Genomic DNA, 17,936 nt, shown 5'->3' on the forward strand with positions numbered 1-17,936 from the left:
GGGATAAGCACTACTAAGGACCCCTGTCCTTGAAGGTTTAACTATCGAGTGCCTGGGGACAGACATGTGGACAAATACAGCACACCAAGGAACTTTCCCAAGAATTATGCCAATAGCTTAAACGGGCAGGGTGGGAGGAGGATCACAGAGTGGAGCGTGGTCGCTTCTACTTAGAATAAAAGGTTGAAAGAATTAAACAGTGGGGTGAAAATGCAGAAAGCATTTTTTTCGGCTGCTGACAATATAGTATCCAATACTTCCAAGCAATTTTTAAGAAGTCTTTATTTAACCTAAAAAATAGGTTCCAAGAAAAAAGAAAAAGTGGAAAGAGAAAAAGCAGAACAGAAAATGCCAAATATCTAACGTGAGGCGTGTGTTACTCTTTCCAAATAGCTAGTCACTGAATAGTTTTTTTTCTTAAAGATTCCTGTTCCTTATCCATACATTTTAAGTCTGCTCCTACTGCTCCCTAAGTGAAATTTCGTCTCCAATCACACTTTTAAACTCTAACCCCAACTGCAGGGGGAGCTTTCAGTGGCCAGCCCCTGAACACATCGAAGTGTGGGGTGAGGCGGGGGTTATTCCTTTCCACCTCTGTGGCCCCGGAAATGGGGTGGGGGGCGGTGGGGACAGACTCACTTGAGTTTCTTGAAGGCTTCCTGGCCCCCAGCCACGTAGTTGCCCCCGCTCTGAATCTGGTCTAGCTTCCGGATACGGTGCCCGGTCCGCGGGGTGTAGATGTTTCTGACGGCCCCAAAGGGCGCCTGAACGCCGCCGGTCACCTCCTTGAGGAAGACGTCGAAGCTGGACACCCTCTTCTCATGGATGACGACGCGGCGCCCCGCGAAGAAGGGGTCCCCGTTGCGGTACACCAGCACGCTCTTCACGACCGGCTGAGACAGGTGACTCGACCTGGCGCTGGTGCTGCTCATCTTCCCCACGGGACGCCGCCCCGGCTCGCTCCTCAGCGGGGAGGCACCTCGGGTGCCTTAGCGGCCTCACGGCACGGGCTGCGCGGGGTCGCGCCCTGAAACGAATTGGAAACAGACAAGCCCACGGGTAAAACGAAGAAACCGCCGTGCGCCTGGCTTCCACCCTGCGGAGACCCTGTAGGCAGCAGGACTCGCTGTACACGTTCAAGTATTTCACCAAAGTCTGCACAACCAATCAGCGCTCGCAGTGCGCGCAGGACACCTGTTTCACACGCTACCCGCGGAATCCAGGTGTAACCACCTCCGGACTGCAGCCATTCGGGGGGCTTGAAACAGGCTAAAGGAATGCGCACGGGAGGGAGAGGGGTGGAACACACACACACACACACACACACACACACACACACACACACACACACAATAAAATTATAAAATTTTAAATATAATGAAACTCAATTTCTAACATCATATTCGCGTTACTTTTCCAAATAGCTTAATTTTCTTTCCTCTCCTGACTCTCACCTTTCAATCTGTTTCCAAAATAAAGCAATTAGGATTCTGGCTGGAATTGCCCTGATTTTTCTTTGCCGAGAAATAACTGTTAAAGGTGCATTGAGAGAGAGGAGTCGTGCGTTCAAGCCCCCTCGCCCCCTCCCCCAGATGACCTGCGCAGCCTCGCACTGAAGCTCCCGTGGGCACCGTTTGAACACCGCGGGCAAGGGCGCTCAATCGAGTCCCAGGGCGGCAGGCAGCGGCTGAGGACTCGCGGCGCGGGTACCTACCAACACCCGAGGGCCAGTGGCGGGAGGGGCGGCTGGGTAGGGAGGGGCGCGGGCGCCGCGCTGGGGCTGGGCTGGTACCGGAGTGAACTCGGCGACAGCCGTGCGTAGCTCCCGCTGTTCCTCCCGCTGCCGTTGCCTCTGCGGGCCTCCCACACCCGAGGGGACCGGAGTTGTTATTTCCCGCCGTTTCCATAGCAACTGCAACCACGCGCAGGGAGCAGTCAGTGAACTAGGCCTGGCGCTCGCCTGGATCCCTTGGGCTTTGCCCACCGCCTCCGGCAGAGGCTTAAAAAGTAAGGGATTTTGGGGCAGATGGGGGGAGTCACTCCATTAATGGAAGCTAACTGGGTGCCAGGCGCTGTGCTAGTAGAGGGATACAGTGGTGTAGAGAAAAATCGACAATATGTTGAATGTCTATCATATGCCTAGCTTTATGCCGACAGAAGGATTTTTCACTGCCTCCAAAAGTCTAAGTGGCTCTCTGTACCCAAGAGCATACATCCATGCTGTTTGTATAGATTGGATCAGTGTATGGGTAAGACAGGAGAGGAGCTCTGAGAACTTCAGTAAAGAGATGCTTTGTCCAGTCTTCTCTGGGACATATATATTGTGGGGCAAAGAAATTCTGTTTAAAAAGTTGAAATGCTCCAGCCCATCTCTGCCAGTTTCCCTTTATTCCTCCTAAGACCTCTCTACTATGTGTCATGTGCAGATTTCATTACTGGCTGCTCTTCAGTCATCATCTGTGAATAAAAATCATGTTAATATGGATGAATGGATAAAGAAGATGTGAGATATACAATGGAATAATACTCAGCCATAAAAAAGAATGCCATTTTGCAGCAACATGGATGGACTTGGAGGGCATTATGCTCAGTGAAATAAGTCAGACAGAGAAAGACGGATACGTATGATATCACTTATATGTGGAATCTAAAAAATACACAAACTAGTGAATAAAACAAAAAAGAAGCAGACTCACAGATATAGAGGACAAGCTAGTGGTTACCAGTAAGGAGAAGGATGAAGAGAGGGGCAATATAGGCATAGCGGGGTGAAAAGGGTTATAATGGGATTATATGAAATCATGTGTGTGAAAATTTTGAAAATTGTAAAGCACTATAGAGTTTAAAGAACCTTTCCTTCACAAGATCTTGTAGTAGCTCACAGCGAAAAAATAAATGTGACAATGAATATATGTATGTTCATGTATAACAGAAAAATTGTGCTCTACACTGGAATTTGACACAACTTGTAAAATGACTATAACTCAATTAAAAAAAAGGTTTAAAAATAAATAAATAAATAAAGCAGTCTTACACATTAAAAGAAAGAAAAATTGTGCTCTGCACTGGAATTTGACACAACATTGTAAAATGACTGTAACTCAATTAAAAAAGTTTAAAAAAAGAAATAAAAGAATCATTCAATCAAAAAATGAAAAAAATGTTAGCAGTAACTACCATTAATTGAACATTTACCATGTGCATTGTGTTAAATACTTTGCATAGATTATTGACTTTAATCTTCAAAACCTTCAGAGGTCAATATTCTTTCCTCAGGTGAGGAAACTGAGACACAGAGAAACTGAAAAAATTTACCTTAGGTCACATGCAAAAATTCAAACCCAGTTTTCTGTGATTCCAGAACCACCTTAACCAGCAGTTCAGGTCATACCAATTGAAAGATCAATGTATGGGACGTTGCAATCTGGGGCAGAAACATTATTATTAAAGTTCCTTAATACATCAATGCCTTAAAAGTTAATAGTATTAAAAAGAAGACCAAAGAGAAGAGAACAGCACAGTATCTCCAGCCCAGATTTGTCTGCTGAGCTCAGGCTCATTTATCCATTTGCCTCTTAGACAGTGATGTGTTGATTAATGTTTAATTACTGGTTTGCAGAGTGAAGAAGGCCTTGATTCATAGCATTTGCCAACTTTTGTAGTTTAAATAGTGCACACAATTTTGGGGGACTGATTTCTAGCTCCAATCTGACACCACTAAAGGGAAGAGATATGCAGTAGCTCATATGGTATTGCCACCATATGAATACAATAGACATCTAGCCTCACAGATAATAGTAAGGTGTAGGTGGTGATGAGTTTTGAGTACTTGTTATCTTTGTTTTTAAAGGAATTTATTTAATTGTACATTTATACAAATTAGTTTTTAATAATGACCATGTTTAAAATTCCTGGAAATTTAACAATTGAGTCTTGCAAGTCAGCACAGTTCTCAGCACACCCTTCCTCTTGGACAGCATCCCTAGAGCATCAAAAAGTCAATGTAGACTCAAAACCTTCACATGATCTCATGGTTTCCTCAAATCCTTCTCTTTTCCTAAGTTCCTTATTTTCATATATGGACTCCCCACCCATTTGTTCAAAGCTGGAACATACACATTTCTCTTCCTCACTGAACACATTTAACTGGGGCAGGGAAACAGCAACAGAAACAGTCATGTAGTTGCAGTCTTTCTCTCTGCTCCTGTTGCTTGCTGAATTTGTGTTAGAGCTCTTCTCTCTTATGCAGAACCCCAAGACTAGCAAAGGAAGAAGGATTTTAGAAGCCAGAAAGATCAGATAAACCCTGATCATGGCTATCATCAAAAAGACCACATACAACAAATGTTGGTGAGGATGTGGAGAAAAGGGAACCTTTGTGCACTGTTGGTGGGAATGTAAATTGGTGCAGCTACTGTGGAAAACAGTATGGAGATTCCTCAAAAAACTAAAAATAAAACTACCACATAGATCCAGCAATTCCATTCCTGATTTTTATCTGAAGAAAACAAAAACACTAATTCAAAAGATACATGCACCCCAATGTGCACAGGAGCATTATATACAATAGTCAAGATATGGAAGCAACCCAAGTGTCCATCAACAGACAACTGGATTAAGACGATGTCTATATATACAATGGAATATATACTATACTATACTATATATACTCAGCAATTAAAAAGGAGTGAAATTTTGCCATCTGCAACCACATGGATGTGCCTAGAGGGTATTATGTTTAGTGAAATAAGTTAGACAAAGACAAAAAATCTGTGACCGCTTACATGTAGAATCTAAAACAAAACAAATGAATGAATATAACAAAACAGAAACAGACTCACAAATGTAGAAAACAAACTAGTGGTTAGCAGTGGGGAGAGGTAAAGGGGAGGGGCATTAAGATTAATTAATTAAGATTAAGAGATACTAACTACTAGGTATAAAATAAATAAGCAACAAGAATATATTGTACAGCACAGGGAAATAGAGTCATTATTTTGTAATAACCTTAAATGGAGTATAATCTATAAAAACATTGAATCACTGTGTTGTACACCCAAAACTAATAAAATAATGTAAATCAACTATACTTCAATTAAAAACAAACTAACCAGGAGAAAATTTGGGATTGTATATTAACTGCAGACACAGAATTTAAGACAAAAAGGATCATTAACAATAAAGAGGATCTTCACCTAATGATAAAAAATGCAATTCACCAGGAACATATATTTGATTTCATCAAATACTCATAGATCCTAAATAAAGAAGAAGTGACAGCACTACAAAGACAAATTAAGAAACTCACCATCATAATGGTAATCTATATAGCACACCAATAAAAACAAAGTAAAGACAACGGAAGTCTGAATAATGTAGTTAACAACCTTGGCCTGCTGCATGAGTTAGCAAATTTTTTCTTTCAGTCAACTTTTTCTATGAGGAGCCAGCACTAAAATATCTGAGACTTTGTGGGCCACGTGGTTGATGCCATCATAGTGCAAAAGAAACCACAAACATCAGTGAATTGCCATTGTTGTATGTGTCAGCGGGGCAGGGAGGCAGTGCGTACATGTCTTTGTGTTATTATTAATGTTTTTTACCCCTCACATACATTATAAATATTCTTGTCATATATTCAAATTTCAATTTGTTTTGCAAAAAGAGTTGGGATAAGTAAGCAAATTCTTATTTAGAAGGAAGGAAGGAGGAAGGGAAGGGAGAGGAACCATTAGGAGTGTGTAAGGTCTGAGGTGCTTGTAGACATCCAGCAAAGAAGAGATTGGGCGGGGCAACAGTATTTGGGTAGGGCCACGGAGAGGAGGGGAGACTTAATCAGTTATGATGACTGAGGACTAGAGCAGAGCTTGGCTTTTTGAATGATTTCTGCTTCAGTAGGAGGTGTGAGAAGCCACCAGGCTGACTTTGCTTTCCCACAGGACAGCTGAAAGTATAAGGAATATTAAAATTTTTCTTTGAGTAGTTTACTTAAAACACAATTTACATTGAAGAATGATTGGATGGGATACAGTGAAGAGATGGAGTGGAAGTTAAAGGAGTCTTCACAAGCAAAGACAATATGAAGGAGTCAGCCCAGGAAGAATCTAAAATGCAGGTGGTCGTCTCTGCCTCAGGTCAGACTCAGGAGACAGAGGGGAGGCCGGTGTCTGTTGGGGAAACCAGAGGTGACGGACAGTGATGCTAGATGACAGAGACCTGGCAGAGGGAGGGCCCCCCAAAACCAGGAAACATCAGAGAGGCTGCCTGAGGAGGCCCAGCCTGTGGTGAGCAGTGTCCCCTCTGAGGAGTGGGAAACTCTGGCCCTCCCGGACAAGCTAGAGCCACCTGAGCCCCTCGGCCAATGTAAATCCAGGCTTCATGCTCCTGCCCTGTCAGAAGTTCCCAGGTGCTTGGAGAAACCCCTGCTTTTCACCTTCTAGAACTGAACATGGTGGAATCTGGAATTCCCTGAGAGTGAGGGGGATGTAGGGTTCCACTGCCATCTCCTCACTCCCAGTGATCCGGCACTGGGCTGGGATTTCCCTGAAGCTCCCCTCCCTGTGGAACAAGGTTAGAAACCCTGAAAACCATATGCCCAGAGGCCCTATTAGAGTGTGTGGTGAGTTGGGAGTATGGCTGTACTCCCAGAGGGATCTACAGAGGATCCCTTCAGCTGAGGGCCCTGTGAGACAGGGTCACTCATATGAGGTCTTGCTCAATACGGACCCCAACATCATACCTGCGTGAGTGGGACACATCAGCCAGGGGTGAGCTCAGTGTAAAATCCCATGCTTTACGTCTTCAGGGGCTAGGGATGCTCTCAAAGGCAAAATACAACATGCAATATAAATAAGTATATAAATACTGCTGTTTTCTCTGCATGGACTGCTTAAGGACCAGGTTTTTAAGTACAGTTGAGTCTTTCTTGTCATTCAGCTCCCAGCTGACTGTTTACCTCATCAGAAAGGCCTTCCCTAATAACCTTGTATAAAGTATCCCCTAGGCTTTCGGTCACAACACCCCATTCTACTTCCTGTTTGTAGCACTTGCCACTCTCTGGCATGTTCAGGAGAGTGGGACGTCCGGTCGCTGCAGCACAGTGCCTGGTATATAGCTGAGCAAATAAATATTATAGAAGTATGGGTATAGAAAGAGAAAAGAGAGTAGGAGAGAGGAAGGAAGGAAAGGAGGGAGGGGGGAGTCTGGAGGGAAGGAGGGAGGGAGGAAGAGGGCGAAGGAAGGAAGGAATATGTCCTAGCTCTGGACTCCACTGTGTCCCCTACAGGGATTCACATATGTCTGAGTGTGCCTGCCAGACTGTTAGGTGGACACACCAACAAGGTGTTTTTATGAAAAACCAAGGTATCACCTGACAAAAACTCATCCTAAAGTAAAAGGCAGTAAGAGAAGTAACCCCAGCATCAAAGGCTAGATGGTGGGAGAGGGGCAGTCTGAAGTTCAGCATCTCACTTGTCAGTTTCCAATCTGCATGTACTCATTCCAGGGAATCGGATGTGGCTATCAGAAAAATCCAAAACAAAGATTTGATTATAAATTCTATAAAGCACGGAGCACAAACAGCTCCTCTTTCATATCGTGTGTAAAATATAACGTGGGAGGGGGTTGGAGAAGAGAGCCGTTCCAGTGCAGGGAGCAGAGTCACTCTGGCGGTGCCTCCCTGGACCTGTGGACTCTAACATAGCAAGAGAAAGCATCACCCCACAGAGGTAACGGTACACAGATGGCAGAACCGGGCTTCACGAGCAGCTAGGAAACAGCACCAAAAGGAGCTGAGCAGGGAATGAGGGCCAGGCAGAAGCTGGGCAGGCTTAAGAGCTCACTCCCTGGGAACTCCTAGAAATAACTCGGGGAAGTTTCAAGGAGATGGTTATGGGGATGCACACCTTTCGTGGGAAGCAAGAGCCTGCTGAGCTGTGCCTTAATAATATTGATCAATTTTACGCACCTTGGCCTGATATGGCCTGAGGAAATATAGGGGTTTGAGAACTTGAAAGTGAAGGAGAGGTGTATATGCAAAAAAATTAATAGAACCTAGTAAAGTTGAAAAAGACAAATGAGTATTTCAAATATGTGTGGGTTTTTTAAGGTCAGAAACAACTCTGCATTTGAGAGATTCACCCAGAGATGCTGAGATGCAGTGATGCATCTGGTTGACGATTCTTCACAAACATGCCACTTCTGGAGATCCCATTCTGAGGGGTCTGATTCATGAGATTCTTTGGCCAATAAAGCCACTTGTAAACTACAGAAATCCTCACTGGGATTCATCAACGCCCCATGCCTTCTGGAGGCATTTAACTAGCCACCTGGAGGATTTCCCTGTCTCTAGACAATTATTTCACAGCAAGGAAGAAAACTGCCAGAGGTTTCAAATTTGTTGGAGTCAATAAACATATTAGATGGTCCATGGAGCTGCCACAGGACAGTTAAGCACAAAACTTTACTCTTCAATGATTGCTCTTTTCCTACACTAGAGAGCAGATAGATGTGATCAAAAATCATATATTCCAATGACAGACAATCTGACTTCTGAAATGGACTCACCCAACACTTATTGGTAGTGACAGAATTTTATTAGAAGAAATGAAGAAAATTGCTAACTAGAGATATTTTATATTTAAAAATGCATACACGTTTCACTGCAGTCATCAAATGATTTAAATTTCTTAACTGAGGAAACATTTGCATCTGTTTTACAGGGATAGTCTCAAATGGATTTTAACTTGCTTCACTGAAGATATCACTATACTTCAAAGTAGGTTGTGTTATTTTATTTATACATGATACTTGTAACCCAGTTTTTAATTGTGGCTCCATCACTTAATAGCTGTGTCACCAGGATCTGTTACTTCATTTTTCTAAGTCTTAGTTCGCTCATCTGTAAAATAAGCAACAAAACCTTACCCACCTAGGATTTAAAAAGGTAATGATGAATGTATAGTGCTTACAGAAGTGCCTGACATTGTATGCAGCAAATAAATATCATCTCATTTTTTAAGATAAATCTGATAAATCCCAAGCTGAGTTTAACGCTAGTGATGGATGAAAAAAAAAAACAAAAAACACTAACCATCAAAGGTCTCAACAAGTCTTTAAATGAAAGTCCAGTGGCATGAGGTAACAGGGAAGGTGGTGGCGGAGTTGGGACTAGACTCTATTCATTCACTCAAATAGTTACCACTTTACTCACTTTGATTTGTTTCAGTAGATCTGTTGGCAGTATACATCATTTGTATCATCGATTAGTTTTGTTCGTATACAGTATAGTTTCTGGAAACTGAAGAACGAAGGGCTACACTATTTTACAGAAAACCGGAACCCCCTTGAGACTTAATCAGTTATGATGACTGAGGACTAGAGCAGAGCTTGGCTTTTTGAATGATTTCTGCTTCAGTAGGAAGTGTGAGAAGCCACCAGGCTGACTTTGCTTTCCCACAGGACAGCTGAAAGTATAAGGAATATTAAAATTTTTCTTTGAGTAGTTTACTTAAAACACAATTTACTCTCTTTTACAAGGAATTTGTTGTTATACTTTGATTCTTTGAAGAGAAAAGCTATTTAAACAAAGCAACTTCTCCTCCATGGTGATTTAACAGTCCAGCTATGGGGAGAATTTTTTAAAACTTTCATGAAACTAGACAACCTAAGCTCTAAATCCTTTCAACACTTTACATAATTCTCCATCCCCTTCCCTTACAATTAAATTATTTTTGTCACTCTCAACAGGAGCAAGACTTTCTTCGATTCCAAGTTAAAGTAATTATTACTTATTTTCTTCAACTTGACTCTACAAACCAGTAAATAGCTTAGGAATGGTTTCACTATGCCAAACTAAGTTTTGTTTTTCTCTCTCTCAGCTCTCAACGATTTATATGCATAATCATTAAGTAGGTAAAAGTAACATATTTACATCAGTGAGAAGTAGTGTTTGTAAAATCAATATATTTATATTTAAATATAAAGAAATAAATTAAAAATAAATAAAACCAAAGCTTTGTAATCAGTTAATACCTTCCTCCAACCCCCACACCCAAAAGAATTCAAGGTACTCTGCATCTCTGAGTAGCTTGCTGCCTCTCTAAATTCTTCTCAGATTTCATTACAGTGAAAATTAGAGTAATGCATGTCTGAGGTTGATTTTTTGTTGTTGGTAAACTGTGCTAATCCTTCTGTAATTCAGATTTGGAGCAGCAGAACAACACAACAAAAGTGGATTCAGCCCTGTCTCCAACATTCCAGGGGCTCCCTTCCTATTTTCACACTACTAACAGGCTACATTTCTCCACCAACCTTAATTCTACACAACCTCAGAACAAAATTTTCTTTTCTTTTCCTTTTTCTAGTTCGAAAATTAAAATTGCTATCTTTTAACACCAACAAAATGCTTCTATGGCTAAGTCTCTCCCTCCCCCATCATTGAAAGGTTATTGCTGGGAAAATCTTAGATGTCCAAGTCGGACTCTCAATTTTTTAGTTAGTGCTTTGAAGGATTTTCCTTAGTTTGCTGATAATCGCTGAAGTAAAACCCTACTATCTCTTCATACCTGGGAGGATTTTGTTTTGTTTTGTTTCAGGGTCAAACATGGGTAAACCACAGTGAATTACAATAAATAGAAGACTTTGGTGAAAGAAAACTACCCCCTGCTGTGAACAACTAAGAGAGAAGTTAACCATTACAAAGAAACCATTCTGCAGGAAATTATGTTACTAATACAGAAGTTATTGGTTAACTGTAGTCCAGTTTCTGGATTAATGGAAAGAGATGCTTTAGGGAACTGTGAAGTTCCGATGTTATTCTAAGTTTGGGAGTCCTAATTTTAAAATTTCTTGATCAGTCAATAAGACCACAACTAGCATAGGAGGTAGAATTATTAAAGGTAGACACCCGAATGTTTTCTACTCACATACATCGATTTCTAACTTAATTATAAACTAGCTACAGAAGTTTCAGTGATTGCACAATATAACATTTTTCAACCCCTCTGTTTTATGACCTATTTGGTCATTTCCCAGTGACATTTTCAGATAGTGCAGTAAAACCATACTGAGTGCAGATTTGAAAAGCACGTCTTAAAACATCTATGTGAATAAATGAAAAAGTTTAAATACCATTTAAGTGAAAATGCAGTGAAACCTTGCCTGATAAGAATCCAGCACACCCTGAACCCTCCATAACTGACCTTTCCACAATTAATTCAACTTTAAACTGAAAGAGTCAAATGATAAACAAGTTAATGTAAGGTTACTCAAACCAGAAGGAAGAAGAGAGGGAAAAAAGAACAAATCCAGCATATTACATTTAAGATGCATGTTTTTTCCCACCATCTTTAAGTCTCTGTAATCAGGATGTACCACAGTCAAAGAAGTCCTCCACTTGCCCTTGCCCAGGTGGCGTACTGCATGAGCAGGAGAGAATCTGGCCACACCCTTCACATTGCCACCACTTGAGCTAAGACGTTTATGGTTAGTGTCTTATGTTAAGTTTAAATACTTCTAAAACAAATTTTTTTTAAGATTACACCATAGTTTAGCATTGAAACAAAAAAGTTTTTAGAAATGCCTTATATTTTGCTTGTATTTTCCCAATTACGCACAAGAATGTCATATGATACAGAACTGTGTCTGAAGAAGTCTAAAAGAGTGCTTTCAATAAGCATACAATTTTTAAAAATCTATGTTATAAGAAAGATTTGGGTCATCATTTAATCGAATATTTTCTTTGTTAGGGGTACCTAAAATAATGGTGCACCTTGTAATCATGTTACCGAATTGCTCATAGGGACCCTAACTTGGGCCCTAGCCCAGCCAAGTCCTCCCACCTTGGTGGGGAAGGTCCTTTTCCTGTTCGGATTTGCACAGTCAATGAGGAAACTGATGCTAAGACTACAGCAGCACAAGCTCTATTCAGTGGCCAGAGAATGGAAGAAGCAGGACCTTAGTTCAGAGATCAACTGCTCTTCAGGGACAGTCAGGGCAAGATTTTTAAAGGTAGAATTAATGAGGGAGAGGCATATGTATTGCTTTTCTGGGAATTGATGGGGTTCTTCCCCGACTTGGGCTGCCACCTCTTTTTCTTCCTTCTATGGTCCTGCACTTCCTGTCCTCGCCACGTGTGTGTGTCATTTACACGCTGATGTAGTACAATGAGTGTATAATGAGGCCCAGCATCCACTGAGGTCAGGTCTTCCACCATCTTGGATTCGGCCAGTTCTAACCAATCCTGGTGGCCTCTTGTTTTTCTCTTCTGGTGGTTTGTAAGACAAAGATGATGCCTGCCCACAGCTTAGCTCCCTCAAGAAAGGGGGAGGGTTAGAGCTTGAGGCTAACAGCCATGGTAACCAACACAGGTATCAGGAAGAAGTAGTGTCATTCCAGTTTGTAGGCTCAGTATTCCAATCTCTCCTAAAGCTTTGCATGCATGAATGGAACGCCCCAACACAGGACCTTCCCTGACAAGTCCGTGCCCTGGTTGCCACTGTCATTTCTCCACCACCAAAATGAGTGTCTCCCGGGAAAGGAAATGACCTTTCCTGGTCATTTAGATTGGGGGAGATAGAGTATCTCCCATCACCTCCTACTCTAAGGAGCCAACTTTGATTTTAAGATATTATGAAACCCAAAAGTAAGTCTACCTGGTGTAAAACCCAGCGCTAGGGTATTCATCAGTAAGAAATTACATTCAGAATCATGACCCAGATAACCAAAGATTTATTTACTGTTGCAGAAATAATGTAGTTTAGAAACATTCCCAGTGAGACAGGTTGAAACAAAGATGGGGTTTAGCTAACTTACCATCAACTAAGTCTGGAAGCCATTCCCTGCACTTTCTGGTAAACTTAAATAATGCCATTCTGTATTATAATCTGGATCCTATGAGACCTTTCCTTAGGCATTAGGGTCATATTAAAAATGTAGGCAGGCATCTCTACCAGTTTCAAAACTTCACTTCCATGTCTGTTAAGCCAGGGAGGGTCTATAACATTCCCAACCTTCCTGAAAAGGTGAAATTAAATTCTTCTAACATCACCAGAGATGATTCATACTAAACTCAGTTTCCCTTTGTGTTGGCAGAGGGAGTAGATAGTACAGTGGCATATTCTATGACAAGCTAGGTTTTTAAAAGAGTAAAATGGTAACGTTTAATAAATTGCACAATGTATCATATAAGGTTTTAATCTGTTTAACTCTATCTCGCCCAATCTAAATGACTTTAATTTTTTATTAATTGGGCACATCATTCTTGGCAGTCATCTAGAGCTCATTCAAGCACATTACAGTATGAAGTACGTGTCCATTTATTTTTTTAAAGCATAGAGATGAACTTTAATAAAAATCTATTATCTTCACAAGCCAAAATCTTAAAACATTTTGACAGAAATTAAATCTTCATAAAAATTTTTTTAAATGCTGCCTTAAACACCTTCTCAATACACCTGTAGTTAGTCCATAAATGTGCAGACTGCACCAATTAGCAGATGTCACCGTACACCATGTGTTTCCTCCAAAGTAGAGGATGTTAGTTCCAACACTTTGATTCTGAGAAATCAGACAGCTGTGTGGTGCAGTGATCTTTCATCCACAGATGCTAACTTATATTGCTGCTTTCAAAAATTATAACTGAAAAAATTAATGTAGTGGCAAGTGAGGCGAGCTTAGATTATAAGAACAGAGATGTGGTTAGATTCTCGATCTGTAAGCTAGTTGTAATGGTTAATTTTATGTGTCAACTTGACTAGGCCCAGCAGTGCTCAGATTAACCATGATTTCTGGGCATCTGTGAGGGTGTTTCCAGGTGAAATTAGCATTTGAAACAGTGAACTCAGTAAACTGTTTTCCCCACTTAGGTGGGCGTCATCCAATCTGCTGAGGGCCTGATTAGAAAAATAGGCAGAGGAGTTCTCCACCCAACCCCCCTTTTTTTCTGCCTGTTTGAGCAGGATGTCACCTCTTATCTTCTGCCCTCAGGCTAGCATTTACACCATTGGCTCCCCCGGTTCTCAGGCTACACCACTGGCTCTTCTGGGCCTCCAGCTTGCAGACAGCAGATCGTGGAACTTCTCAGCCTTCATAATAGTGGGGCCAAGTCCTCATAGTATGAATCTTTTTATCCTATCAGTTCTATTTCTCTGGAAAATCCTGACTACTGTATGAGCTGTTTCTGATTCCTATGTTAGGAATTCCCCGCATCACTGAACTCTTTCTGACAAGCATGTTATAAAATAGTTAATAAAATAGTTAATAGATAAATAAGCAATCATAGGAATAGTGCTCCCTCCTGTGGCCAAATCCTTCAAATTTTTCAAACATAGGAAAGCTATCTCTTACAGACCCCAGGTGGATCATGGACCCAGACCCCAGAGAAGTTCACTTACCACTGTAGGTGCTAGGTGTAAACAGGAACATGATTTTTAAAGTGGGAATTTGGGTTTGGAAGAGTGGACACACATAAACCAGGACATATGTTTAAGTCATAGAAACATAAAGAAAAATAAAATTTAAGTCACTGCTGGAGTCTGGTAACATTTGATTTTACCTTTTACTGTCTTTTAATGTCTACCATGTGTGAAGAATATGTCTATCAAAACTGAACAGGTTATATCTTCTAAAGGCAAAAATGGTCTTGGGGTTTGTGGATTCTTCTTCTTATTATAAAACACAGCGGTTCTACCAGGAGCAATTTTGCCACCCGGGAGAGTGTGGTGGTATCTGGAGATGTGTTTGGTTGTCACAGCTTGGGGAAGTGATGCTACTGGGATCTACTGGGTAGAGGACAGGGATGTTGCTAAACATTCTACAAGATATAGGACAGCCCTCACCCTCCAACCACAAATTATTTGGTCCAAAATGTCAATAGAGCTGAGGTTGAAAAACCCTGATATAAGAGTATTCTATAATCCTTTTCATTCATTTGCAATACATAAACCTTCAACTTGTAAATAGTATTTATTAAATGCAAAACCAAATACATTTGGCTAAAATTCCAGCAGTAAACTAAGAAATTCAAGAAGAATGATTCTTATGAACTACATTCTTTGGATTACATAGTTTGTCTTACAACGTGATAGATTTACAATGTTTAGCCATTTTTTTTTCAACATAGAAAATATATTTGGATATTTGGTTGCCAGCTGCCATGAGATATAAATTCAGATATTATTCTCTCTTAGTGAAAGACTAGGAGAGTGAAGTTTTTAAATTCACTCCAGGTGGGTCTGAAATGCTCTCTTTGGAAAAACATGCCTGCTAGCGACAGATGCACTGAGAGCAGGAGAAAAGAGAGAAAAAAGATTGTTACATAGTCATCCTCTGGCAATCAAGGGAAAATAATTCTTTTAGGACCAGGATTCCCAGTCTGGGATCCCTGAATCCTTAGGCTCTATGAAAATAAGAAGAGTCTGAAAATGTTTTTCAACATTTAAAAAATGCTCTAAGAACAACTGAACATTTATCTACAAGAAAATTTATTAGACTCACTAAAATGAAAATCTCAGTGTGTAGACACTACATGTAAGTTCATTTCATCTTATGTAATACTGTAGGAATTTCCACATTCTTTGGGACAAAATAATACAAGGAGTGCTTTGTAGTTAAACAAAAAGAAACTACTGCCCTGAGGAAACCTAGCCATTGAAATAATAATAGTAAGTAAGTATGGAGAAGCATAATCATCATACAATACAGGACGGAATTTTTTCCACCAGTTTTCTGTTTGTGATGCTTAGCACAGTGCTTGGTATAAAATGATAAACTCAAATATTCTGGCTTAAGCCAGAACTTTAAAAAGGAGTAGAACCTCCTCAATTTCAGAATGGTGGTGAGGGCAGGAAGAAAGCCCCCAGGGACTCCTAAGCCCACCTGGGAGAATCCTCCACTCACATCAACCCTGAAGCTCTGTATTTGTTTTTATTAAGGAGACCCCTGAGTTGTTACCTTACGAGCTTAGTGAAAATTACAGCTATAGTAACTTCTAGTCCCTCACCTTCCCTACTCCATTACCACAGTCAAAAGCAGCGGGCTTTCAAGATAACTCCACTATTTCATTTGGGGGGACTACTGTTTAGGCCAGTACGTGCTAAGAACAAAGGATCCACCCAACTCAGTCTCCTTTGCTGGCTTCTCCCCTCCCCCTCCGGTGTTGATTGGTGTGTCTTGGAGACTGTAATCTGGACCCTTTTCTCCCCTCCTTCTCACGCTCCCCAAGGCAATTTCCTGCACTCTGATAGCCTCACTTATCTTTATGCCAAAACCCCCACATTAATCCATTTAGCTTCGACTTTCTTCCCAGCTCCAGGTCGATGTATTTAGGTGTTTATTCAGTTGGATATTTTCTTGGCAATCTCAAACTCAACAGGTCCAAAATAGAATTCTCAGTCTTTACTCCAAAATACCTCTTCAGGTTTCCCTAACTCAGTACACAGCACCATAATTCACCATTCGACTTCCCAGAGCCAAATACAGTGCCTGGACATATTTGTTGAAGGGATAAAGAATGATTAGAATATATAATTACTTTCAATAAATACTTCTGGTTCATTCTTACTGTGTTTCTCTGCCCCAGCAGAGTCAGAAACAGCAGCCAGAGAGTAAGAAAGACAGTGGAACAAGCGTGGGGGTAGCTGGCTGGAATCTCTACCCATATCCAAACTTGCTATTTGGGACCAAGTTTTTCCTTTGAATGAACATTGAAGTGGTGATTAGTATACTGGGTCGAACACTGCAAATTACTGAACTGAAGTTAATGTATTGAGTGGATGTTTTACTTTATTTTTATTGAGGTATTTCCAATAGTACATTAGTTTCAGGTGCACAACACAGTGATTCAAAATTTTTATAGATTATATTCCACTTATGGTTATTATAAAGTAGTTGCCATATTCCCAGTGCTGTATCCTGGTAGCTTATTTATTTTGCACAGAACTGTTGGAACCTCTTAACCCTCTACTCCTATCTTGCCCCTCTCCTCTTCCCTTTCCCCACTGGGAATCACTAATTTGTTCTCTGTAGCTATGCCTCTGTTTCTCTTTTGCACATTCATTGGTTAATTTTTTTCAATTCTACTTATAAATGATAACATACAGTATTTGTCTTTCTCTGTCCGACTTATTGCACTAAACATAATAGGGAGTGGATGTTTTAAATTGCTGAATTGAGACTAGAGTGAGCATAGGACTGAGAGACCAGAAAAGTCACAGAACCTGTTCAAGGTTTCAAGAGGCAAGAAAAAGACTAGCCCCACTCAGCAGGATTAAAGAGACAAAAATAAAGTGGCTTCTATGATTACATCCCATGAGCACAGCATGCTCCAAGTACTAGTCATAGTGGTTTCAGCAATCAGTTACATAAACTGGGTTGGGTAGAGAAGAGAGAACAGCCAGGAGAATGTAATTGTTGTGGGTGTACGGCCTCCAGGAAGCTATGGTCAGAGAGAGGATTATTGGTATAACATTGCTGAGGTGAAAAAATTCCAGGAGAGAACACAATCCAGAGTGAGAGGCTAGGATTAGGTAACTGAGCCACTTTGGAGCATAAGAGGTAAGGAAAGAGATTAAGGGATTATTAAAGCCAAATTGTTATGGAGGTGCAGAAATCTTCTGGGATTCTTTCACGGCTTGAGATGAAAAGGAAGATGATCCAGATCCCATTCCCTACCACCCTATGAAAACTGCTCCTATCAAGATCACCAGTAAGCTCCATAGTGTCACCTCCAACATGGACAATTCTGATTTATCATCTTACCTATCAGTAGCACTTAACATAATTGATCACTTCCTCATTCCTGAAACACTTTCTTCCCTTGGCTTCAAGGATCCCACCCTCTCTAATTTTACTCTTCCTTCCTGGCCACGCCTTCTCATATTCGTCTGTTGTTCCATCCCCTCTTCTTAACCATGAAATGTTGGAGGTTCCAGTTGAAT

General features: G+C 41.0%; 1 protein-coding gene across 3 annotated transcripts in view; it reads right to left on the bottom strand.

The window, feature by feature from the left end:
* Positions 1-17,936, bottom strand: part of DCDC2 (doublecortin domain containing 2) — a 140,658-nt gene that overhangs the window by 121,112 nt on the left and 1,610 nt on the right. The window contains exons 1-2 of one of the 3 annotated variants that reach the window (XM_074348158.1): positions 1,715-1,876; positions 640-1,027 (exon numbers count right to left, since the gene is read on the bottom strand). In XM_074348158.1, the coding sequence (XP_074204259.1) occupies positions 640-932 (293 nt within the window). In that variant the 5' untranslated portion in view covers positions 933-1,027; positions 1,715-1,876. Of the gene's footprint in view, positions 1-639; positions 1,028-1,454; positions 1,684-1,714; positions 1,877-17,936 lie in introns of those variants that run through there. The other 2 variants (XM_074348159.1, XM_074348160.1) reach the window with 2 other exon arrangements.

Source organism: Camelus bactrianus, chromosome 20 (assembly GCF_048773025.1).
Source record: "Camelus bactrianus isolate YW-2024 breed Bactrian camel chromosome 20, ASM4877302v1, whole genome shotgun sequence".
Classification (NCBI taxonomy): domain Eukaryota; kingdom Metazoa; phylum Chordata; class Mammalia; order Artiodactyla; family Camelidae; genus Camelus; species Camelus bactrianus.